The sequence below is a fragment of the Lissotriton helveticus genome, chromosome 9 (assembly GCF_964261635.1).
Source record: "Lissotriton helveticus chromosome 9, aLisHel1.1, whole genome shotgun sequence".
NCBI lineage: Eukaryota > Metazoa > Chordata > Amphibia > Caudata > Salamandridae > Lissotriton > Lissotriton helveticus.
In genome coordinates, this window is record NC_136070.1 from 1057512852 (window position 1) to 1057538516 (window position 25665).

The window sequence follows — 25665 nt, forward strand, 5'->3', positions numbered from 1 at the left end:
TCTAGTTGAATGAGCTCTAATACCCTCAGGAGGGTCCTTACCCGCCAGGGAGTAGCAAATCTTGATGTACAGGATTATCCACCTGGAAAGTGTGCGCTTGTGCACCGCTCTGCCCTTCTTGCAGCCAGCAAAACCCACGAAGAGCTGATCGTCAATACGATAGTCTTTAGTCCTATCAAGATAGAAACTAACAGCTCTCTTTGGGTCCAAGCGATGAAGTCTCTCCTCCCCACCTTGGAAGGGTGTATGGGAGGATAGAAGGTAGGAAGGGTAATGGATTGTCCTAGATGGAAGGGAGTTACCACCTTAGGAAGAAAAGCAGCCCTGGTCCTGAGAACCATTCTTTCAGCATGAATGGTCAAAAACGGGGGCTTGGAACTAAGAGCCTGAAGCTCACTTACCCTCCTTGCCGAGGTAATTGCAACCAAGAAGACAGTTTTAAAAGCTAGAAGCTTCATGGGACACTTGTGCAAGGGTTCGAAGGGAGAACCCATCAAATAGGTTAACACAAGATTCAAATCCCAATGAGGAACAACAAACGGAGAAGGAGGGAACTTATTAGTGAGACCCTTCAAAAATCTTAAAACCACTGGAGACTTAAAAAGAGAGGGCTGATCCGGCAAACAGAGAAATGCCGATAAGGCTGAAAGATACCCCTTAACCGTGGCAACAGCAAATCCTTGCTGCGCCAGAGAAAGAGCAAACTGCAAAATTTCAGCCAAATGAGCCTTCAAAGGGTCAACATCCCTCTCCCTACACCAAGAGACAAATTTAGACCACCTATACGAATAGATGGACTTAGTGGAGTCACGCCTGGCAGAAAGAATGACATCCACCACATCGTGAGGGAGAGAAAAGGAATTCAAGTTGCCCCGTTCAATCTCCAGGCATGAAGGTGTAATGTCTGGAGGTGGGGGTGTAGAACTTGCCCCTCCATCTAAGAGAGGAGGTCTGCCCTGAAAGGGAGACGGAGCGGCGGGTGAGAGGAGAGGTGGAGAAGGTCCGTGTACCACACCCTTCTTGGCCATTCCGGGGCGACCAATATGACTTGGGCCCGGTCCTGGCGAATCTTCCACAGAACCCAAGGAATCAAGGGTATGGGAGGAAACGCGTAAAGGAGTTGATTTCCCCAACTCAACCGAAACGCGTCCCCCAAAGCTCCTTGCATCGGATACTGGAGACTGCAGAATGACAGGCAGTGAGCATTCTCGCGAGTGGCGAACAGGTCCACCCGAGGGGTCCCCCACATCTGAAAGATGTTGTGAACAACCTCCGGTGAAGCCTCCACTCGTGATCGGCAGAGAACTGCCAACTGAGAACGTCTGCACGAACGTTCAGAACGCCGGCCAGATTTTTTGCCATCAGACAAATCAGATGGTCCTGAACCCAGGACCAGAGACGCAGAGCCTCTCTGCAGAGACACTGCGACCCTACTCCTCCCTGCTTGTTGATGTACCACATGGCGGTCGTGTTGTCAGTCAGGACTTGAACCGACTGACCGCGACCTTGAGCGCCAGACGTAACGCCCGCAACTCTAGAAGGTTGATATGAAGCAACCTTTCCTCGGAGACCAAAGACCTTTGATCTCCAGATCCCCCAGATGAGCACCCCACCCGAGAGTGGATGCATCCGTTATCACTGTGGCAACCGATGGAGGTAGATGGAAAGGCTTTCCCTGAGACAGATTGCCCTCCACGCTCCACCATGATAGATCCGCTGCAGTTTCTCTGGAGATCCTCACTGACTCCCCGAGATCTTCGTTGTGCTGATACCACTGCCTGCGGATGCACCACTGGAGTGCCCGCATGTGCCAGCGTGCATGGTTGACCAACAGAATGCAAGAAGGTTGCGCTGGGAGGGCACCAGATGAGACTTGTGAACGTTTGTCACTTGCAGATGAAGGAGCACCTTCTCCGGCGACTCTGCTTAGATCAGCCAGTCGTCCAGATAGGGGAACACAGGAATCCCCGACCTTCTGAGATGCGCAGCCACCACTACCATCACCTTGGAGAATACTCGAGGCGCAGTAGTAAGTCCAAACGGAAGGACCGGAAACTGGTAGTGCTGCGATCCCACCGTAAAACGGAGATACTTTCTGTGCGACTTCAGAATGGGGATGTGAAAATACGCATCCTGCAAGTCGATCGACACCATCCAGTCTTCTTCCAACAGCGCTTGAAGAACCTGTACAAGAGTGAGCATTGTGAACTTCTCCTGCTTGAGATAGAGGTTCAAAGTCCTGAGGTCCAGGATTGGACGTAACCTGCCATCCTTCTTGGGGATCAGGAAATACCGGGAGTAGCACCCCTTTCCTGCTCTGGAACCACCTCTATCGCACCTTTTCGGAACAGTGCCAGGACTTCTTCCTGCAGGAGAAGCAGGTGGTCCTCCGAACAATAACCTTGGCAAGGAGGGTAATTGGGAGGAAACTCCTGAAAAGGAAGTGCATATCCATTTTCTACGAGATTGAGAACCCAAAGATCTGATGTAACCGATTCCCAATCCCGTAGAAAATGAGTAAGCCGACCCCCTACCGGACCTGCATGATCCAGAATGGCGGATCTAGGGCTGCTTTGCTGCTGAGGGTGGGGGTTGATTGTTAGAGGAGGAAGTAGAGGAGGAGGAGGCTTGGCGTCCACGAGCACGGCCCCTTTGTTTACCTCAGTACGATCTATACAAAGGGTTCTGCTGCTGCTGCTGCTGGCCTTGTTTATAGGAACGAAAAGTGGATCTACCAAATCCCCTAAACTTCCTAGTGGCAGAACTCTAGCCTGAAGGCCCAAAGACCTTGCCGTTGCCCGGCTATCTTTGAACCTCTCCAAGGCTACATCCGCTTTTTTCCCCAAAGAGGCCTGTTCCATCAAATGGCAAGTCCATTAAAGTAGATTGTACATCTGCCGAAAAATCAGAAGATTTCAGCCATGCGGCCCTTCTGGTGGCAACGGTAGAGCCCATAATCCTGGCAACAGAGTCCGCCGTGTCCATGCCACTGTGAATTACCAAGCGGGCTGCAGCCTGAGTATCGGAGACTACCTCATTGAAGTTCTTTCTATCATCCTCTGGAAGCTTAGATGACAACTGTTTCACAGAGTCCATCAATGCATGAACATATCTCCCTAGCAGGCAAGTAGCATTGGTAGATTTTAGAGCCATGCTACCCGAGGAGAAGATCTTTTTTGCAGACTGGTCCAATTTTTTAGAGTCCTTATCTGCCGGCACCTGAGGAAATGAACCTGCAGACCTGTTGGAACAAGCGGCCTGCACAACCAGACTCTCCGGAGAAGGATGTGAAGAGAGAAACTCAGGGTCACCAGGTGCCACCCTGTAACGTGTAGCCACCGACCTGGAAACCGCAGGAGCAGTCAAAGGTCTCTTCCAGACCTCCATTATTGGCTCAGTCAAAGCCTCAGTGAATGGAAGCGTAGGCTCTATAATAGATAAAGGCGAGTGTAAAACCTCCGTGAGGATGTTTGGCTTGTACTCAACAGTAGGCAAAGTCAGATTGAGCAGATGTGCAGCATTCCTAATTACAACATGGTAGGGTGCCACGTCCTTAGATGGTGCATCAGAAACTGATGGCAAACCCCACTCAGGAGAGAGTTCCAGGCCACTAGCACTATGCAGGTCCTCAAAACAGTCCCCTTGATCCAGAAGTTCTCCTTCCTCTACTTCAGAATCTTCATACCCTTTTCCTCCAAGAGGCGCTGAGCCCTGTGCCTCGACCACTCCCTGCGAACCGAAGTCGACGGATCCGGTAAAGACTCCAATGGAGCTGGAACCGGCGTCGAAACGAGGAGCCGGGGCAGCTGGAGGACGAGACTCACGAACCGGCGTGGCACCTCGATCCAACTCACGAGGTCGTTCCGGAGCCGGCTAAGCCGAATGCGGAGTCGACGACCTCGGCGGCGCCGTACCGAGCCAAGGAGTATAAGGCGCCGGCATGAACGGCATAAAAGGCACCGGAGCGTAAGCCTGAGGGACGCCCAAGTTATAAGACAACGGACCCCTGGGACCAGCCGGTGCACCAGTGGGGTACATTTCCCTCGCATAAACGCCAAACATAGCATTAAGGAAATGTGAGGGGTCTTGTCCAGGACCAGGAAAGGGAGGGTACGAACCCATTGGCCGCTCCGAAGGAGGCTGCTCCGGCATCGGTTCATCCTGGCCCTCTTGATTCTCAGGGACTTCCACCGGAGACGGAGCCCGAGGAACCTCCTCATCTCCTTCATGCTCCGAAAAATGGTGCGACTCCGGATCCGGTTCTTGCTCCGGAACCGGGGAACCTCCAAGAGACTGCAAAGGAGAAGGAGACACGAAGTCTTTATGATGTTTTCGAGACTTCCTCTTCGAATCCGAAGACTCTTTGCCAGAGTGATGTCTAGAGCTATGCTTCCTCCTCTTGTGCTTCTTCTTCGAGGAGCCCGAAGCATGACCCGAAGCCGACTTGGATCCGGAACTCTCTCTGGAACTCGCCCTCACTCTGGACCTCGATCTCGAAGCCGATCTCGACCTCCACTTCGATCGCGACTTCTGTCTCGACCTCGAACGTCTGGACGTCGACCTCGAAGACCTTCCAGTCTCTCTTCCTTTCACCTTTGCAAGTAGAAGCTTAGCCTCCCGCTCTCGTAAAGCCTTAGGGTTCATCTTGAAGCAGGCTCGACAGTTTTTAACATCATGGTCCGATCCAAGACACCACAAACAATCATCATGCGTATCGGTAATTGACATCATTCGGGCACACGATCCGCACTGCTTGAACCCCGTCTTCCTCGACAACATCCTCAGCGAAGAAGAAACACTCAACAGAGAAACAGTAACACAAAATAGTAACAAGTTACTATCTGAATCACAGAAGATCCCAGAAACCGTTAGCGTCGACAACGCGGAAAAAAGGGAACTGACGTCATCACGCCTACGTGGGCCTTATAAGGAGTCGGTGACGTCAGACGAAGTCGCGCGCGATGCCGGGCTCCTATGACGTCGTCCACGCCGGCGTGCTACAACGAATTTTCCGAACGTTGCTGGAGCAAGGGGAATATTCACACGGTGAGATATCCACAAGGCAGATGTATCTATCAGAAAGAACAGGCCAATTATGAGGTTGTACCACTGCCTGTAGTTATCAGTTGGGTCACATAACAGAGACATGGTTAATGTCATTACAAATCAATAGGAAGACTCTCACACAATGGATGATGACATCACCAGTGGTGACAAATGGAAAGACTATTCTTATAATGGGTTATTACATCAGTGGAGGATACCAATAAAAATGGTGCCTTAACATTAAGCAATGATTTCAGCGGAAGAGACCAATGAGTTGGAAGCTGTAACAATAGGAGATGGCATCACCAGCAGTAGCTATGAAATGATTAATTGGTCACAACCACGACTGACCAATGGGAGGAAGGCTGTAACAAAGATTGCTGATGTCCCCAGCCCAGCGTAATAGGCAGCCGGCGCCAGGCCATGTGCCGGCTTCACCGTGCGCATGTGTGGCTGCTCGAAAGCAATCGGTGGTTAGAGGCGACCAACTTAGGGTGCACTGCAGTGGATGTCGCCTATCTGCTCCTGCATCGTAACATCTCGACTCATACACCACACCGTTGTGCAGTGTTTTTGGGCCAAGACAGTAGCTATAAACTATAGAGAGAATAATGCAGTTGTACAGGCCACTACCAATAAGTTATGCTCTGGCAGGAGCCCGTACTAAGGTTGAGTTTCATCTCGTTCTCTTCCGGCATCTGTCTCTGCAGAAGAGACCTATGACATCACAGTGATATGGGGTGTTTGAGAAAACATGCGTGTTGGCCTTGTTGGATGAGAATAAGCAGCAGGAGTTTTTCTTTTCTAACATTTCCTTTTTAATTTCACGATGGCAAGGATGAAACCTTGAGGGGTTAATTCGAAAATATATGCATGCAAAAGAATCTGTACCAAAGTGCAGCTGCTGGGCTGGATTCATGGTGAGCCAGGATTCCAGTATGATGTGGAGGTTTCGTGCATGGTCCATGGGAGTGTGGGGTGTTCCTAGTGCGGCTGACCACTAGGAGCCATCCCAAGCAGAGGGGGTGGAACCCAGGATGAGGACTTCTTTTTTTTTTTTTTAACTCTCACTGCCAAGCCAGGTTCCGGGGAAAAGTGCATGCATTTTCTGTGATAAAGTGGCATCCCCTTTCAATCAGCAGCATTGTGCTGTTGACTCAAGGAAGAGTTAGATGTGCTGAGTAGGGAGTGCGGTGAAAGCATGGCAAATGTCACATGCGACTCTCAATGAGGAGTGGGTATTTCTGAGCGGCCAAGGAGACCGGAAACAGACTTTTTTATCATTGGAGATGAGGTCGGGTGCCACTGCGCTAAGCGCGTAGGTCACTGTGCCTTATACTGCCCAAAAATATTATTAAACTGCAAGTTCCGTAACTAATGCAAGCCTGCTTAACAATGTAAATAGCAGAGGACAGGCTGCAGTAGCAGGAGGGGGAGGAGGCTTCAGTCTCAGAGGGAGCCTGGTACATGCTCGCAGGCAGGGTTAGTTTCAGCAACTCCCTCAACAGCTGGCTTCAGGAATCAGCGGAGGAGGCATGTTAAATAGGTGAATCGCAGAAAAGGCTAAACCCTGCCAAAAGGAGAGAATTTCCAAGGAAACTGAAAAAGAAGTTCATAAATGTAAGCAAATAAACAGAAAAGTATTATTACAGGTACCAGGGCCAGTCGCCAGGGATGAGAACAACCCACTGAAAGGCAGGAAAAATGTAAATATTAGCCAAAGTAAGGAAAATGGATTTTCGAAAAGCACATAAAGGAACCAATGGGATGCGAGGGGTGTGGTCAATATCCCTAGTGGAGATACCACTCGCAGAGCAGCGCATTAGCATTGCTAGGCTCGACCTAAAAAAGAAAGGCATCAAATAATACGCTAACAACTTAGACTGACTGGAAATCCAAACAAAGGTAAACAAGGGGCATACCTAAAGTCCACTTCAATATTGGTATTGTTCACAATAGGTCTTTAACAACAAACAACTAAGCTGTCTGTAGGTCAAGACCTAGACAAGTACCACTAAGCTATGTAGAACGGGAATTGCTTGCCACCTCAGAGTTCTGTTACCTTATAAAGGAAATAAGGCCATGAATCAGTCTGCTGTAATGGCACAGAACTCGCCTGTGATTTATAAGGTTTAGCAGAAGCTACTATATCCTTTGCAGTGTCAATGATATTATTGCTTAAAATAGCCAATTTCCTCACATTTACATCTGAAATAGAGGTAAGACTAGAAGAAACTATTATACCATCTTACAATCCCAATTTCTTCCAGAGAAAAAACAATATTGTAAATGAGGGAGTTCAGAGAAACTAACAGGGTATGAAAAATCAAAAAATGTAGTTATAGTAAAAGAATTTAAAGCTTGAAGCTTCAAGTTCCCTGATTCCATTGCATGTTCATGTTCAGGTACTCGCGGGTAAACCACACTAGAAAGGACAGCGGTTACAAAGGGAATGACATAGGAAGACCGTATTTAGATATTCACAGAATATTATTTTCCTTCCATGTCTCACTATCTTATCAAAACAAGTCTTCCTGCAAAAGTCAAGCATGACAAGACTAGAATACAGACACAGAAAATAATTAGGAGAACCGCTGGCCATGGGTGAGGTCAAAATGGCTACAAAGAAAAAGGGATATGGATAAGACCACAGACTCACAGTTTACTTTAAACATGCATTATGGTGATTATCAAACCCAGCCGAGCCCATGACACATGTAGCTTTTATAGAGCCATCTGAATGTTTAATATTGACATGAAAATTCCTAACAAGATCATCACAAATAGATAACTCGACTTGTATATGAGGAACAGTTCATTGTTATCTTGAGGTAAACCACCTGCATGAATCCCTAGGCACTTCTTCTATAGTACATCTGCGAATAAGAAATGGGAATCTCTCATATCAGCAGCCTATTCGCATTCAGGCAAAGCAATCAACTTTCTCCTTAGTTTGGAGTATACTTTTGGGTTTTGCCAGGGATGTGCTTCTGTCCCAATATTATTAGCTCGTGTGACTTCTATAACCAAAGACAGGGTTACATCAGGAAATATTAATTCAGAAGCTGGATTGTAGAATGAGATCCATTAGGAAATCCTACGATTGCCTTTTCTTTCTTCAATAGCAACCGAACAAGTAGTGGACTTCCGAAGAAAGGGAGTAGGAAAAGGGGCATAACCCTTGAAAGGGAGAAGTATCTCAGACCCCAGTATTCTACTTACTGCTTTCTGCATGCGAGGAACCCTAGAAATGGAACTGCCTACAGATTACAAGAAGTGGACAGATTTAGTCTGGTCTTGGGGACTGGGACAGATGTTCCTCTTCTCACTGTGCCAAGTGAGCGAATAAAATAACACTGTCCTTCTGCTTCTCCAAGTGTCATAGTTAACAAACATTTACAAGTACCAGAGGATTAATATATATCACACAAATGCAAGCTTTCTGAAACTTCACATATGGGTGTCCATTTTGAGCACTGAACAACTGATCAGTTTCTGGATGAATCTCCTACTAACAGTCATCGGCTTAGTGTCCCCAAGGGAAAAGGTAGAAAAGATTTTGCTTTATTTTTTAGCTAGTTCAATATTTAACTAGGTCTTATTATTTGAGGAATTTCACAAGGAATCGAGAGAGAAGAGGTCAGTTGCACACTGTGTATAGCTTCTAGATGTGAGAATATCAGGTAGACCGCTCCTGTGATTGAGGTAAAATTGTGGAAGCTGTCAAGGACACTTAGAGAGTGGAGGTCAGTTATCACCGACTGAAGCTAGTTCCAAGAGCCCCAGTACACATGGCGAAGCCTAGGTAGCGCAAAAAAGAACTATAAAATGTTCCTAGAGAGGAATCAACTGGGGAAATAAATTGAAACACACAAGACAAGTCTTGCTAAAAGGGTGATTGAAAAACGTATTGTTTGTAGAAATTAACATGAGTGGATATTCAATATTTCCCATTCCAAATGTATGTACAACTTTGATACAATTGTGGTCCTTGAGCTCGGGTGTCTGGTTCAATTAAACAAATATATGAATTATAAGTCATCAAAAATGAAAAAACAAAAGTTAATTAACTCATAAAAGAATAATTGTATGTTTCTTTCTTCAAAAAAACAACTGACACTACATGTAGGTATTTCCGAGGCATAATGTTACCTTATTATTGACTTTCATTATCACTACTACCTTTAAGCTTCAGAAATATAGATTTTAATTATACATTTTTTTCTCCACAGGAATGTGCGCTAATTATGTTGTAACATGTCAGTCATTAAATTGTCAGGTCCTTCCTTAGGACTAGAGTGGATCATATTGTGTTGGACTGGGCTGCACAATTAACATATTCCACGCCTAAGGGGCTTGTGATCTTGAGTCTATTTTGAATTTGTTGATTGGTCGGTTCTTTGAATTAAACACCAAGCTAAGTTTTATGTAGCTCTTTTATCTGATGGGTTTTGCGTTCTGGGGTTGTCTGTCAGACGGTATTCCACCTGTGACTTTTCACAAAGGAATATGGATCCCAGTTTCCATTTGTGGAGTGTTCTCCCCCAGTAATGGCCTGGATGGAAATCACAAGCAAGAAATGATTATTGTGCCCATCATCACTGAAGGTCAATATTCGGTCTGTTTTGTAAATGCTGTCTCTTGAGGGCCTGTTAATGCACAGCATTCCCTTCTCTGTGCTAGGTATTTTATTCAAAAACATGAATTATTTTAGATTGGCTGCAAATGAAGCCGTCCTTGAGACCCTGCTTGGTGCATGAAGAAACAGCTGTTGGGTCCCAGTCGCAGGCAGCCACAACTAATGAAGAAGGATAGTCCTGGATGAACTAAATAACTTGAATGAATTGCCAATTACTACTATATTTACGCACCAAAGAATATTAAAATAATAAAAAGTTATATGTTGATTGCATCATGCACATTAAACATGCAGTAGTATCATTGTCGACTTACATCGCCTGGCGCCACCACATCATTGCAAAAGTAGCAGCCAAGTTTGTAGCCTGGGATGTTGGAGAACAGTGATGAGCCCAGGGGATCCGCGGAAGCGGAAGCGAGATTCTGACTGGACTCCTCCTCCTTCGGTTTCTTGAGCCCATGTCGCATTACCACGAATGTGTCGAATCCCAGGGCGGCATTGATAACTAGCTATGAATTTAAATGAGGAGAACAAACACACTAAGTACATTGGAAATAGAAAAGAAAATCATTTTCAGTTAGATTGCATTAGGTAACAAAGTAACAATAAATGAAGGTGCAAATGCAATCACTCAAACTTCAGCTATCTTTATTATAAATACAAACAATTTAAGTGATGACTTAGAAAACCATTATCGTGCATGTAATTTTTGATGTGCTAGTCACAAGAACGATAACATACTTTACTGGAATTCATTCAAACGTAATCTCTTCAATCCCACATTTGCAGTTTTAATATCCTATCAATGTAACTTTCTATACGAATTAATCAGGTCCTCATTTCTAGGTTTGTGCCTGCCAAATAACACTGCCTTTGACTAGAATGCACATGTAACAGAGGGGATGGGACATTTGCCATGTCTCTGAAAGAGGAGCTGGTCTCCTAGAGCCTAAATAAAGACCTAAACCTTAAAAATAAGTGTAAATTCTTGAACTCAAGGTCACCTCGAGTCCTCAAGGAGTGTTTTTCCCCCTTTTGCCTCCTCTTTCGTTCGTTTATCTCTTGTTATTTCCCTTCTCTTTCTTTGACATTACCACAATTTCGCCTGGGGCATTGTTTCTGTTCACTGTTTGATGTTCAACATATCAGCACGGTTTGCAACCTTCTTTATAAGGCTATTTCCTATAACATAGGCCCCTTTGATCATTGTCTTTTTGTAGTATTTTGACTTATTTTGGACTAGTTATTCGCCTAGAAGCTGTTCTTTATTCCTACCGCTCATTTCAAGGCTCATAACCTCTAGTATGTTATACAAATGAAAATACCCCAATAAATGTTATAAAAAAAGGTATAAAAAGGAACCTTTAGCACTCCCCCCCCCCCCACTGAGACTTAAATATTTCAAAGAAGTTGTGCTCTCTGAGCATTTGAAAAGCCAGAAAACTAAAGTGTGTAACTAAATATAACACTTGTACAGTCCACAGAAGTTTTCCAATGAACGTTTACACAGGTGTTGTGTCTTGAAATATGCAACTATATTCTAGTTCTATGAAGGATACACTAAAATATATGAAGCGTGGTTAAATGCCCCTTTCTTCACTTTATCACAAATATACGTTCCTTTCAAGTCCAAAGCTATGGCAGATGAGTATTCTGTGGCAATCGATATACAATCAGGAATAAAGAAAAACATTTAAGTTAAGGGGGGCAATTGCCAACTGTACTACCACCTACCTATGGCATGTTGTCTGTGAATGATGCGGAGAGTCATGAAATGGTTGTGAAATTATGTTTAGAATATCTATGCATAGCAGATATGACTTCATCCAAACGTCTCTTTAAACAAGTAGGTACAATGGGATTAAGTAACTTCGATGTAAAAATTCGACAACATGGGAGATGAAACAAGAGTTCGTCATCATGTGACCCAGATGATATGATACAACACCTCGCCGGAAGTAACCGTAGGAAGGTATTTACGCTTTCACAGTCAGCAATCGACTCTGATTAGCTCCACCGTTAATTTTCGAATGATGCCTCCTAGTTTTCTAAAACAAATGCACATAACTCAAATTTGAAACAAAGCACCAAAGGCCTGGGATAAAATACCACAACATCCTTCTTCTAAGACTGACAACACAATGGATATAACATATCTGCAAACATATATCCACACAACCCACTCCCCCATCTCAAAAGTAAGGGCAACAAAAACATAATTACAAGCAAAGTTAGGTAACAGGGAAAAGGGCGCACAGCAAAGAGTTTGGCTAAGAGTAAAAACGCACAAATCCCAGGAGATTGCTTCTAGGCAGGAAAGGAAGGTCACCTAACTTCCCAACTTGTTCCCTGAACAAAGTTCAGGGTGTATAGGTTATATCAAAGTTCTTGCCGAGCAATCAGTTAAACATTCATAATATTTTCAGAGTTCATACAATTGAAATTGACCAAAGCAAGTCCATATATTGTCCAATAGCCAATCAGACACCAGAGTCCTGAAGTACGTTGATCCGTATTTATTTCAAGATCCCAAAGTTCAAAATATTCTCTGCAACCAAGGTTCAAAACATTCTCTGCAGCCAACACGTGTTTTGTTGGGCATCTATCTTATGCCAAAACAACTTCCTCAGGGCTGCAAGCCAAAAACAATAAAAACATGGTATAGTATACCAACAACAATAAACTATTACAGTTTATTAGAAAAGTTTAATATTAATAAATCTATCACCACCTAAGTGAAAAAAGAACATAGTTCCCAAATCTTAGTGACATCTTAGTAATCTTGGTCAATTTCAATTGTATGCACTCTGAAAATATTATGAATGTTTAACTGATTGCTCGGCAAGAACTTTGATAAAAACATAATTACACTGTCCTTCGTTATGGGGTTACACAGATCCACGGGATCACATGGCAACCTGCACATCCAATTGCCCATTAGAGCAGGCATTGATTATTTTACGCCTGGGAATGCATCTAGGTCTGACATTTAATTCCCCAACAAACACACCTCAAGGCTCTGGAGAGATTCCAAACGTCCCCTACTTCCATTCACACTGCATTTTCATACCTTCAATTGAATCCGCGTTATCGACCTCGGGTATTGCATTTTGTTACCAGCAGCACCTAAGCAGACATTGCCCTGAATGATGCATGTGGAGTCAACCTGTATGCCTGTATTCTTTCATGCTTATCTTTTAGTTAATTATTGATAGGCAAGTAAAACTTAACATATTCGTTCCATTGAGTTACTCCATCACCCCTTTTGTCTTCAGATGGCAGACACAGGATGCACCCAACATACGGGGGACCGGCCCGAGACCTACCAAATCATCCCTCCCCCAAAATGGTGATTCTTTTAAGGGAGACAGAGGCACGCAGACATCATCACTGCATTACAGAATATACAATTCTCAGGCCGTATTTATTACAATCCACATAAACACAACATTTTATATCAACAAAATTATTCAATTATCCAAACTTTCACATGACATTTACAATATTTACATCAAGAATGCTTTGATTAGAGGAACTAATACATGTCATCTCCTAGCAACAGATCCTCAAAAAGGAGTCATGGCTGGCCACCCCCCAGGCACCATGGTATTGACTATTACAAATGATTCGGGCCTGTGGTCCCCGTAGCGCAAGTTGCATCTCACAAGGCAAACTCACCTGCCCCCTCAAAACAGAGGGACCGTGGGCAAGCATGAAAACTGGACCCCCAACATACCATGCCAGAGCCACCCAAGAAGGGATTCCCCCTGGCACCCAATGGGATGGGCCTGGGCAACCGGGCCATACCTTGGTCCCCTGGCCCAGACGCCATCCCCTAACATTTTCCGTGGCCATGTAATGGAGTACCTTGAGTGGCTAAGGACAATCGCTGTAGCGGGAGCCCCAACCCCTTCTTTACTCCCTCACAGCAACCCCAGCCCCGGTTTTAGGCCAAAGGCTTTCTAATTTGGAATTGCCTGCACTACAATTACTGATGCCAAGGTTGTCCACCTGTTTTGTGACCAGACATGACTCCTTCCCCGCCCCACAGAAAGAGACTGTCTAAGGAGATATGAGGGTGGGAAAAAAGGCAGTTTCACCGCCGCGTTCCAGCAGCACCAGCAATATCCAGGGCGCGGACACAGCAACAAGGTCATCGGGGGCAAGCAGGCGAGGAAAAAAAACAGGTACTTGTGTGGGAATGCATTCCCCCTTTTATCCTCACCTGGCCGCCACCCCCCCCCCCCCCACCACCACCCAGGCGCCCCCTTCACCCCTGCCGGCCAACCGGCCAATCACCTATTGTGGGCGTTCCGCCCGAAAAAATTCAAAACGGTGGTACCACTGTTGGTGCCGCCCGGCACCAGTCCGAACCGACCCGCACCTGTCTTGGGGGCTCGCCATCGGTTGGCGTTGCCCCCTGGGCCAATAGAGGTGTTGAACTCCATTATGTGTTAGACCATCCTAGGAAAGACTTTCCTTTGGAATACTCTCTCAATAATATTTAACTACGGCCTAATTGAAGCATTTAGTGTCTATTACCACACACACCTCTTAACTTTTCCCTCAGTACCTCTGCCAACCTTAGAGAAATGAATGGCTTGCATGATCCTCATCGCAATGTGAACATTTCAAGCATTCAAAAAGTAACTTTTTGTAATAAGGGAACAAATAATAATAAAGCAAGCATTGCAAAGTTCATAGGGTTTGCCTTTAAAAGCCAGAAAAAATCTAATGGCTTTGCCAATTCTTCCTTGCTTGTGTTAGTATTAGCACACGTCATAGTGACTGCTCATCCCTCACAACGCATGCACATGCATGGTGGCCACGTCAGAATACTTATGTTTGGCAGTAAAACCATTCCACATGCTTCTGTCTTTGTTGTGACAACAAACATGATGGAGCAAGATCTCGTAGAAAAGAGACTTGCTCGGAAACAATCCTCTCATATAACTCTTAACATTATACTGATCTTGTTTTGTGTAATTAATATGCACTTCATTACATTCATCTAGCATAAGAGAAGCTTGCGTACGTGTTTCATTAACAAGTAACTCGAGTGAAAACGAAAATAGCTGCTAACGCAGGAAATTGCGCTGCGAATGCGTCAACTACGTAAACGTAGTGATGATGAGCTTTTGTTTGGAGGGAAAATTCTGCACTTGCGCAGATGCATCTAAAATGGCCGTTTGAAAACTCACATGGTAAACATCTGCTTTGCTTAAACTAAATGATGCTATTTACTAATTGCTAATGCAGGGAGAGCATTTATAAGTAAATGGGATTAGAGTAGAGATAGGTGGTATACAGTGAAATCATTTTACATTGAAAAAAATACTTTTCTTTTTTACTTATCTTATTAATTCGTATTTGGGCCTTTGTCGGAGTCTGAAATATAAATCCCATGTGACCATAAGGCATGCGCAGTCTAAGAGCCAGAAGTTGCATGGACATCCTTGAATGCCATTCAAGAATAATGAAAGACAACATACCCTGGGAACCCGCTCAATGTCCTCAGAAAGGAAGAACGATGTTCAAAATGTATACTTTATATTGATAAAAATGTGGCTACGGGTGGGAATAACATTTTATGGATACAAATTAAGGGGCTGGATCATTAGACAATGAGCTAAAGAGAAAATTAAGAACCATAGCATGGTGTGATGATCATCCCTTTCGCCTGTCCAACCAGAATTAGGAATTCCATGAAAAAGAAACATTAAGGGGTGGTACATGACATTAGGAAAGTATAATTGAGGTAGTTAGTTAGTTAAGTTGCGCAGAGAGACCAAAATGCTGCAGAGCTCGGAATGCTGTTGGAGTGACGAGCGAATGCTGAATAGGACTCATATTGCAGACTTAGACATTGATCGAAATTAAATAAGAAGAAGATCGCGGAAGAATCGAGGAGGAAGATAGGGTCAGAGAGGGGTACAACGCAGGCGTCGTATCTAGAAGAGGTCACCTATCCTGTCCTGAAACCTGAAGCAGTTGTTTCCGGTCCTGTCCTGGGGTACTTTTCTCGATTCCTTGGCTGAGGGGTCTGATTTCCACGCCATCCTAGGTAAATATAATGTTCTGTAGATTTACCTAGTGCTTTTCTCTATCCTCTCTTTTCAAAGTACCGTCATTAAAAATCTTAATTGAATCTTTCCCTTCCATGGGTGACAGAGGTCGTTCTGTGTATAGACTTAGCTCACATGAACTTTACTGAGTCTGTGGTTATTTCATTGACAGAGAACTCAGAATCTATTCATGTCATTTCACCATCAACTAGTTCAACTAATGGTCCATTGACCAGAGGAAATAACTTTTTGATCTGTGAAAGATTAGTTAAAAATGTGAAATAACTGATCTTGGACGAACCTTTATAAAAATTGACTCTAGTGGGTTTAACCGGTCTGTGTGTGAGTGTTTATGGGGCCAAGGTGAGTACGAGGTATTAGAATATCCAAGGCTGGTTTACACACTGAATCAAACCTGTAACCATTTTTATAGACTATTTCCATATGGTCGACTGGCGTTTTTAAAGCAGGCAATAAAAAATAAAAGAAATTGCACAGGAGCGCCAAAAACAGAAGTGAGCCACTACAAGCAGTTTGCAGCTACTAAGCCCTTGGAAGAAATGTAAAAAACAAAAACAAAAAATGGTGAGTGGAATGTGTAGCGGTGCAGGAGGCGCTGCTGGCTCACGGACGAGTGGGTTGGTTAGAAGAAGACAGGGAGTGCCCAAGGAGAGGATCTCGGTGAATGAAACAAAATGAAAAAATGAATACAAATGTATAAACAGGAGGGAGATTATATCCATCGTGTCACAGCAGCAAAAACATCTTCCTACATATCAGAACAAATTCCCCTTCTAGCAAACAAGCCTTAGAATATATGCATCAAACAATCTGCTTCTTCCGCAGATGGAGTACAGGCCGCCAATCTTCAAAGGAACCTTTCAAATCAGAGTCTACACAAACCATGGAATAAACAGTGATACAGAAGTATTTTGCAGTCTCTAGCTCCCTTCCCTGTGGAGGTGAAATTTGTTACTGTGGGAATAAATCCAAGACAAAAAATATGTTGACGTTATGGTGAAATAAATAATGAACACAGGCAAATTGAGTTAATAGTAGTAGTGCAAAAACAATGCGCCAAATTAGTTACCTCAAATATGCTGATTTGAGCCTTTGAAAACGTTATTTGCCTATGAACAAGCCTACAGTGCACAACACTGGTTACATATAAATAGGCCAAATGTTCTTCCTTCTCTCTTCTCAAAATAAAAAGTGATCAATTAATTACTTTGTGCAAGGAAAATTAAAATGGGGATGTGTCATAAACCCCTTCAGAGGGCAATGGGGCAAGCAGGAGCTACATGTCCTAACGGTGGGGGTTGAGGCCTTTCACTCCTGAAGTTCTGGGGCCAAACCTACTATGGGTCCTGAGCAACTGGGCCAAGTACCCCTTCAGCACTTGACTCTCAGTAGTAGAATGAGTTCAGAAGTCAAGGCATCCCGACAAGGCAGCAGCCATAAAAATAAAATACCACTACTTTGAACTGTATCGCAAATATCACTGAGTGAGTGGGTGAGAGAAACAAATCTGGCAATTATCAGGAGACCACTCCTTTGGAAATTCTTACATTCTTAAGTTTCTCTCCTTCCTTTTTTCAGTCTTTTGTCTTTCCTTCTCTCAATCCTCCTTTGTCTTTTTCTCCATCTTTGCACCCTATCCTTTTTCCATTCTTTCTGTACTTTTTCCATCCATCTGCTCATCCATCCATCCTTTCTTCTCTCTATCTTTATTTGTATCCAGCCTTTCTTCCCTCCATTCTTCTTTGTCTTTTTCCTTCCTTCTTTGTCCATTACCCCTTTCTGTTGCAATTTACCCATCCATACATCTTATGTTCCTTATTTCTTTTTATCTGTCAATCTACCTTTTGTTGCCATACAATCCTCACTCTCTTCAGTCATTTATCATCCATCCTGTCCCTGTCCATCCCTCCACCCTTCTCTCTATCTCTGCATCAATCCATCCGTAAATTCTCCTCCTCATCTATCCCTCTCTACATCCATCTATCCATCCTCTCTTCATCTCTCCTTTCTCTTCTCACTTCCTTCGCCCTTAGGCTGTAAGAGGCTGTTTTTTATTAGCTTCTTGAAGATGATAGACTTTGATCAAAGTTGGGGAGAAGCCACAAAAACAACAGAAATGTTCTTTGTTGCAACGAATTACCCTGACACCTATGCTCACTGAAGCTGCTGAAGTAGGGGGTTGTTGACACTCCTGCTTTCTGGGGTGTGGCATTGGGGACAGTAGATGCAGGTGTTGAACACGAGCTCACAACTCAAAGTACGTTAAGCAGCAGCAATAAATGATTGTCCAATCAAATACTTGCTTTTATGAACAAAGGAGTATTTGTATACTAACACAAAGTGAAATACAGCATGCACAAGTAATAGGTCAGGGCTCAAGTTTTCGATTGGCAGGTCCCGCTGTCCCACTTCTCTCTCACTAGCAGTAGTGGTTATTCCCCATTCACTATAGGTGGCATTCAGGTCAGACACCACTTGTAGCCAGAGTCTCGGAGTCACCAGAGCCTCAGGACTTTCTTGAGGTGGCTCAGGAGACACCTGAGCCAACTCAAGGATTATAACACTATCCATTAGGGTGAACCCAAAAAGTCAATAAAAGATTATATAATTAACTTAGGGCAATGTGCAAAGCAGACCTCTAAATGTTTTTAACATTTTGCCGAACCTGTAGGGCTACTGAATTAAATTATCTACTCAACCTAACTTTAATGCCCACAACTCATGACCTTTCTGCAGAATTTTATTTTAAGTATTAGTCCCTCTGCCAGCAGTGCAGACTTTAGGGTGGTGCAATCAGCAGCATTGCACTGGGTATCATGAGCCCGGAGCTACTGCACCTGCTGCACTATTCAAATCATGACCCTGTTGTCTGAAAGGTAACTGCACTTGTGGGTGCTTGTTTAGGAATAAAATATAGTACTATTAGGTGTTCAGTGGGGTGCCTGGAGCTTTTGGTTCCAGTGCAACTACACCTGCTGCACTATTACAATCATGTCCCTAGGGCTTGCTAGATAACTGCACTTAAGGCTAGTTTAGTTGTAAAATATAGCAATATTAGGTGTTTAGAGGAGCTTTGACAACTTTTGGGCCAAGTGCCACTGCATCTGCTGCACCATTCAAATAATGACCCTGTTGCCTGCAAGATAACTGCACTTGTGACTGCCTGTTTAGTAGTCAAATGTAGTCACATTTGGTGCTTAGTGAAATTGTGACCCATGACCCGGTTTCCAGGCAGGTCACTCCCCACGCGGCGCAGCTCCACCTGTCTCTGCCCGTGCTCTGCGCTCAGCTGCCGCTCCTGCGGACTGTAGTTCGAGGCCCGCCATAGGTTTGCTTCTGTATCGGATCTGTATTTTGTTTTTACTGTTTTCTGTTTTTTTCTGCCAATTGCACTGTATTTTGTATACTGTATTTTGTGATTGTTTTTATTCATGCCCCTTCCTTTGTTTCCCTTTGCCTTCTGTTTCCCTTTCGCCGTCCCTCACTCCCATTTTTCCCGCCGCTGCATCCCCTGCGGCCCGCCCGCCCGCTCACCCATTCGCCCGCTCCCCCTCCCAGCTGCTCCTCCCTCCCATCTCCCCTTCTTATGGCTCCGCTGTGCGGCTGCACGCAGCGGGCGCGCAGCTGGCGCGCCTAAAGCAAGCCCGTCTGCGCCCGGCCGTGCCTGGACAGCGCCCAGCACCAGAACCCCTGGCCCCTGCAATTGCCACGAAGCCCGACTCATGCTTCCAGGGCGCCCCGAAGCGCATCCAAGAACCCTTCTCTTGCCGGAACTGCAGCTTCACCAGCAGCAGTCCCGCCAATCCACCCACCAGGACAGCATGCAACCACCTCAGATGCATACCCCTGAACACCCGCTCCGCATGCAAACAAGCCGTCGAACTCTGCGACCTGCACGACACATGCTCCACGGACGTTGCCTTCCTGACAGAGACCTGTATGAACGACTCCTCGGCACAGACATCGCCATAGCCATCCCGGACGGCTACAAGATCACCCACAGAGACTGCACCAACGGAGCAGGTGGTGGAATCGCCATCATCCACAAATCCACCCTCAAGGTCTCACCCAACTCTGCCGGCATCCTCAACACCGCCGAACACCGGCACTTCCAGATCCACACTGATCCCAACACCACCCTCAGAGTAACTCTGATCTACAGGACCCCTGGACCCCGGCCTCAGTTCAGCGACTCCATCGCTGACTTTGTCAGCACGCACACCCTTGCATCCACGAACTTCCACCTCAAGAAAAACAATTACACCAACTCCCCCAACCTGCTCGCCAACCTCGGACTCAAACAGCTCGTCACGACTCCCACCCACTCCGTCGGACACACACTTGATCCCATCTTCTCCGCAAGCTCCCACGTCTCCTTCAGCCACACCACCGAACTCCCCTGGACTGATCATCGCTGCGTCCACTTCACCTTATAGAAGACTATCACGCACCATCACACCCAACCGATCCCCTGCTGCTGCTGGAGCAAAATCACCGAAGAATAGCTACACACCGCCCTCGCCCGAAGCCCACCCACAGACCCCACCGACCTCAGACGCTGGATCGAAGACTGCGCCAACACCTTCGCCCCGATCAAGAACCCCTTCAACAAACCTTTTTTAGGTCGAGCCGAGCCTTCGCAGCGCATGCGCTGCAAAGGAAAACAACCTTTTCCGAGCGCTTAGGCTTTTCAGCCAAGCCCGTGCACGCGTTCTATTGCCTTCAATGGCAACGCGTGCACGTCAGGAGATTCACTCGCGGGAGCACGCGGCCCATCTGGTCACAATTATCGCTCCCGCGAGTGAATCTCGCGCTGGCCGTACTGTACTTTGATGTTGGTGAAGCCTGCCATTTTTTTCACTTCCAATCTTATTTGCTTTAAAAATCAACAATAATCGAGGTTAGTGGTACAATTCATTTTCAATTTAACATCCCAAAAATGTATTTAGCGTTGAAGTATTGTCAAATTCTTGTGGATAATATCTAAAAGTAACTTGCCGCCATCGCTTGGAAATGAGTAATCTGCTTGCGCTTTCACTTTCGTCCGCTCGCAATCAACCCGCCCCCAACCGCCGCTCACCTCAGGGCTTCACGAACCACAAAGTGTACTCTGGTCTCCATTGAACAGGGCTAGGAAGGAGTCGCACAGCAAGTTCTTGTGGATAATTCTAAAAGTAGAATGCACATCTCTCCGACAGTCACCAGGTGCATGGGCTCCCGGGGGCACTTCAGCAGGTTGGTGGGTGGGGCGGCCACTTCCATGAGAAAGCCTTCGCTGAGGCGGCCATTACTGCGTTTAAATGGACACCGCTCAAATGGGAGCATGAGCGAGCCCTGTACAGAACCATTCACACCCCATCCCAGCACCTGCAAAGGTCAACAGCGACCACTGAAGGGCAAAAAGACGCGCCAACCTCAGGAAACTTCCAGAAGGGCACGTTAATAGCCTCTGGCCACGATACCTGCTGTTTGATGGGACGTGTCAGCCTGCCAGGAAAAAAATTAAAAGAGTAACTCAGTGGGCTAACGTACTCCATTGCGGGTGGGAGGATAGTGTTTTTTTTGGGGGGTAGCGAGCGTGGGCATTCTGTGTGGAGAAAAACCCTCTTCGCAAATGCTTTCCCAAACCTTTCTTCCATTGAAGGAACCCAGCGTGACGGGGACGCGTGCTTTGTTGACTAACACTTCATCTCTGTGTATCAAGTTACTTATCACTACGGGGGACAGGCAGACACACACAAATAAGTTCCCACAAACCAACAAGAGACACAGCCATTCACGCAGCACAAGAAGACCATTAAACAACTAGTAGAAACAGACACCCGTGCAGGGCACACATCACATACAGCCTCATGAGTCATGACCCACACGCATGTACAAAGCCCAACAGCCGCAGACCATCAATGCAGCAGACGCCGCCATGAAATGTACAGGGTCAGCGTTAGAGAGACCCCGGGCAGAACCATGTCCGGCATGAATACCCCCCCCCCAGGTTATCTAGCTAAAATCTCTTTTATTATCAGACACATGTATGGCGATTTCTCATTATCATCTCCATGGAGGATGGCTGTAATCCACTCTGAATGGTGGCAAACAGCACAGCTGCCTACATCTAAGCAATAGGATATTAAATATGCGATGGCATTCAGAAAAGTTTGTTTCTTAATTTGGTATCATAACAAGTTTACCTCAAACGGTAACCATTTCTTTATGTTATTTACAAGTGGCCAAAGAACACTGATACAAAGGTATTAGATGTAGGCGGCGCCCAGTTAAGTATGTGTTTTTTAAACACCTGGGTTAACATTTCTGACACATTAAAGGAAATCTGGGACCTGTGTTCTACCCTGCTGTTCTCGTTTGTGAAGTTTGTGCTTAACACGGTCTGACCGACAACACATTATGAGCCTAGTGCTTCCAGTGACCTCTACTCCAAACACCCTCTTCAGTTCATGGCGCCATGGAGCACGAGCCAGCGTGATATTGTTGGAAATATTTGCCCCAGAAACATTTGAATACACGTACTGCCTTGTGCTCTTGAAAATTTAAGCATTTGCCGTTTCCCATATATTTTATATTTGTGCACTCAGTCAAATGTTATATTTACATACTCGTCCATACTTATTTTTCATCTTATGCCCTATAGAAAATACCTGAACGTACATTCCCGGCCTCCTGTATATTAGAATTGTCCTCTCTGGGAGTTCAAATATGTGCCAAGCCCCATTTTCCGTTATATAATTTAACCTGTCCTCTACACCATTTGCACGGTTTCGGGTCAGGTCTGGTGGCTTAATGGACCAATGCGTCCACTGTAGGGGCCTGTGTTAGACCTCATGGTCACAGGTCCAATTTCCGGTGGGTTCACTCAGCCTTTCATCCTTCTGAGGTCGATAAAATGAGTACCATTAAGGTGTGCAACAATAAACATCTGTTATTCAGCGCCAAGTTACCCTTGGGTGAACATGCGCTTTACAGATTCACGTTATATTCCCTATGCATGAAAACTGCCTGTTAGACATTCACATTTGCAGCCGAGTGCCAGATAGGATTATGTATTGTTCTGTCCCGACTGCACATTCAGTGTTATTACTGGTGCACAAAGTCAATGATTCTACATTTCAGGCGTGCTAATAAACTTGGACCGCTATTTGCCAGCGTATCATCTGCACACTTTATTTGATACCATGTCCCATGGTAATCAATTTGTAATAGCCTGGCTTGCCTCGCGCAGGCTGTGCGCGAGGTCTGCAGTGCGTGTCTCGTGCTGTCCGCTATGACGCGGTGATGAGTGACAGTTAGGGCAGTTGAGGCGATATGAGAGTCAACACAAGAGATGGAAGACGTGCTTGTGGGAGCTGTTAATAAAGACTCTACTGAATTATCCAGCTGTCTGTCTCGAGTCATTAAACTCGAAATTGGCGACGAGGACGGCTCCCACAGCGAACCCACAAACAGAATATAATTTTACCTTAAAGAAGAAGGTAGTTTGTGTTGATTTGACAGCGGTATGACGAGGAAGCAGTCTACTTCTGTGGCGATCGGCTTTGGAGTCGTCTGCGGGATTGCTTAGCGGAGAGGCGAGTGTCCGCTTCCTGCATTGGAGCCTGTTTCCTGCTTATGGTGCCAGCGGTGATTCGAGCCTGAGGTGAGGAGGCGGGAGACGCGCTGCTCTGGGCGTGTAACCTTCGCTTGGTCCCGCCTTAACTGTCGATCTGCACAGAGTAAACAGGGCGTTCACCTCCTGCCCAGTTCTTAAAGGGGAACAACATATTTCGGTCATAACTGTGCCGATTTTAAACTACTTGTTTAAGAAAATGTATACCGCATTGCCTGTGATAGTGCCTCTCACTTGGAGTTAAGAAGGATTACCTCTAGAAGTCTTCTGGGTGGCACAGAAAGGAAAATAAACTTTGCACGTCTTGATAAAGATAAATAAAAAGAATATCACTTAATGCTTCATGGGTTCTTCCGGTGTTAAGTGTTAGGAAAACAGCTTTTGAATTGCTCTTGCCCATAAGAAAATAAAGGTGATTTGTGCAAGAAAACTAGAACAAACCTTGGGATTATTACTGTTAGCCATCGGAATACATAGGCTAAAGAGACTCACCCACTCTTGGTTTTTCTTTCATCACCTGAAAGGGGTAAAAGAAGATACAGGATGCAGTCCATCCTTCCTCCACCACCATTTCTGGATACACCAGGTGAACCACCTGTGCCTTGGAGGAAGTGGTTTGATGCATTTGAGAATTACTTGGGCGCAATTAGAGCACATAGATTCAGGGCAGAAAGGAAAAAATGTTTACTACTTCATTCCCTCGGGTTTGAAGGTAGGGAAACTCTTAAACATCTACCTGATGAAAGTGGTGTGGGTGAAGAAGAAACCGATGAATATAAAGACACTGTGAGAAAATTGAAAGTCAGATATGACAAACAACCCAGTGTGGTGGTGTTAAGACATAAGTTCTTCAAAAGAGCGCAGAAAGCTGAAGAAGACGTAGACACGTATATTACTGCCTTGAGGAAGATGGTGGCAGAATGTGAGTTTGAGAACTTCAGTGAACAATTGATTCGTGACCAGTTCATTGGTAAATGCCTGGATAAAACCATAAGACAAAAGCTGTTGTCTTTAGAAAATCCATCTCTGGATGAATCCATTCGCATAGCAAAGAGCATTGAAACCTCACAGTCTTCTATCAAAGAATTAGAGTGTAAAAATGTTGAGGTGGTTACCCCAGTGCGTTTCAAAAGAAATGAGAGGAAGAAAGAATACCAGCCGAATAATTTTTTCAAAAGAACTGACATCTGCTTCAGATGTGGTTATCCCTCCCATGTAAAAAGTGGAAGACCGTGTCCAGCGAGAAATGCGTCCTGCCGCAGATGTGGAAAATTAGGGCATTTTGACAAAGTATGCCAAAGTCAAAAAAGTAAAACAGAACAAGTGGCATGTGTAATGGATGCAAGTGGTAGTGACAGTGATGACACTCTCAGCGAGCTTAAAGACATGGTTGTAGTGGTCAGTGAAGGAAACGTAAAAAGTGGTGATCCAGATGACTGTGTTGACCCCTATGCTATCATTGGTGTAGGTGAAGAAAATTTGAGACTTCTTGTAGACTCTGGTGCACGAATCACCATGATAAATGAGTCACTGTTCAGGAAAAAATGGGGTAACAGACCTCTGCAACCGCCTGACCGTGAGCCTGTATCCTATGAAGGGAGAAGCATAGAACTGCTAGGTTATTTTGAAGATATCCTGATTTTCAAGAACAGGCACATTTATGGAAAAATGTATGTAGCCGTCAATGGCTTAGACATATTGGGATGGTTCCACCAAGGTTTGTTCAGCATGATGCTTTGTCCTGGAGCAAAAGAACAGATTTTGGTTGTTCGTGACCAATCACATGTGGAAGAATTGCTCAATAAATTCCCAAGAGTGTTTTCGGGTGAACTGGGAAAAATCAAAGGATTCAAGCACAAAATCAAAATAAAAAGTGATGCAGAGCCTGTAAAACACAAAATAAGGAGTATTCCTTTCAGCATCAGAGAAGACTTGGAAAGAGAACTTTTGTCCATGCAAAAAAGAGGGGTTATCGAACCCATCGAATCGTCGGATTGGTCTTCAGCTTTGGTCGTGGCTCGGAATTAAAACAACGAACTCAGAATTTGCATTGATTTGCGCAATCTAAACAAAGTGATTTGGGTGGATTCGCATCCTCTACCGAATATATCGGAAATGTTGGGTGTAGTAGCAGGGGCCAAGGTCTTCACCAAACTAGATTTGGCCTCGGCATATCACCAAATCGAACTTGACAAGGAATCTCGCCATTTCACGGCGTTCAACTCTCCTTCTGGGCTATTCCAATTTTGCCGTATGCCTTTTGGTCTGGCTTCTGC

General features: G+C 45.1%; 1 protein-coding gene across 4 annotated transcripts in view; it reads right to left on the minus strand.

Moving 5' to 3' along the window:
• ATG7 (autophagy related 7) overlaps positions 1-25665 on the minus strand; it is a 1226522-nt gene that overhangs the window by 692893 nt on the left and 507964 nt on the right. For all 4 annotated transcript variants that reach the window (XR_013601115.1, XM_078661409.1, XM_078661411.1 and 1 more), the window contains exon 15: positions 10000-10194. Coding sequence is in view for 3 of the 4 variants with exons in the window: in XM_078661409.1 (XP_078517535.1) it covers positions 10000-10194 (195 nt within the window). In the remaining variant the exon portion in view is untranslated. The remainder of the gene's footprint in view (positions 1-9999; positions 10195-25665) is intronic.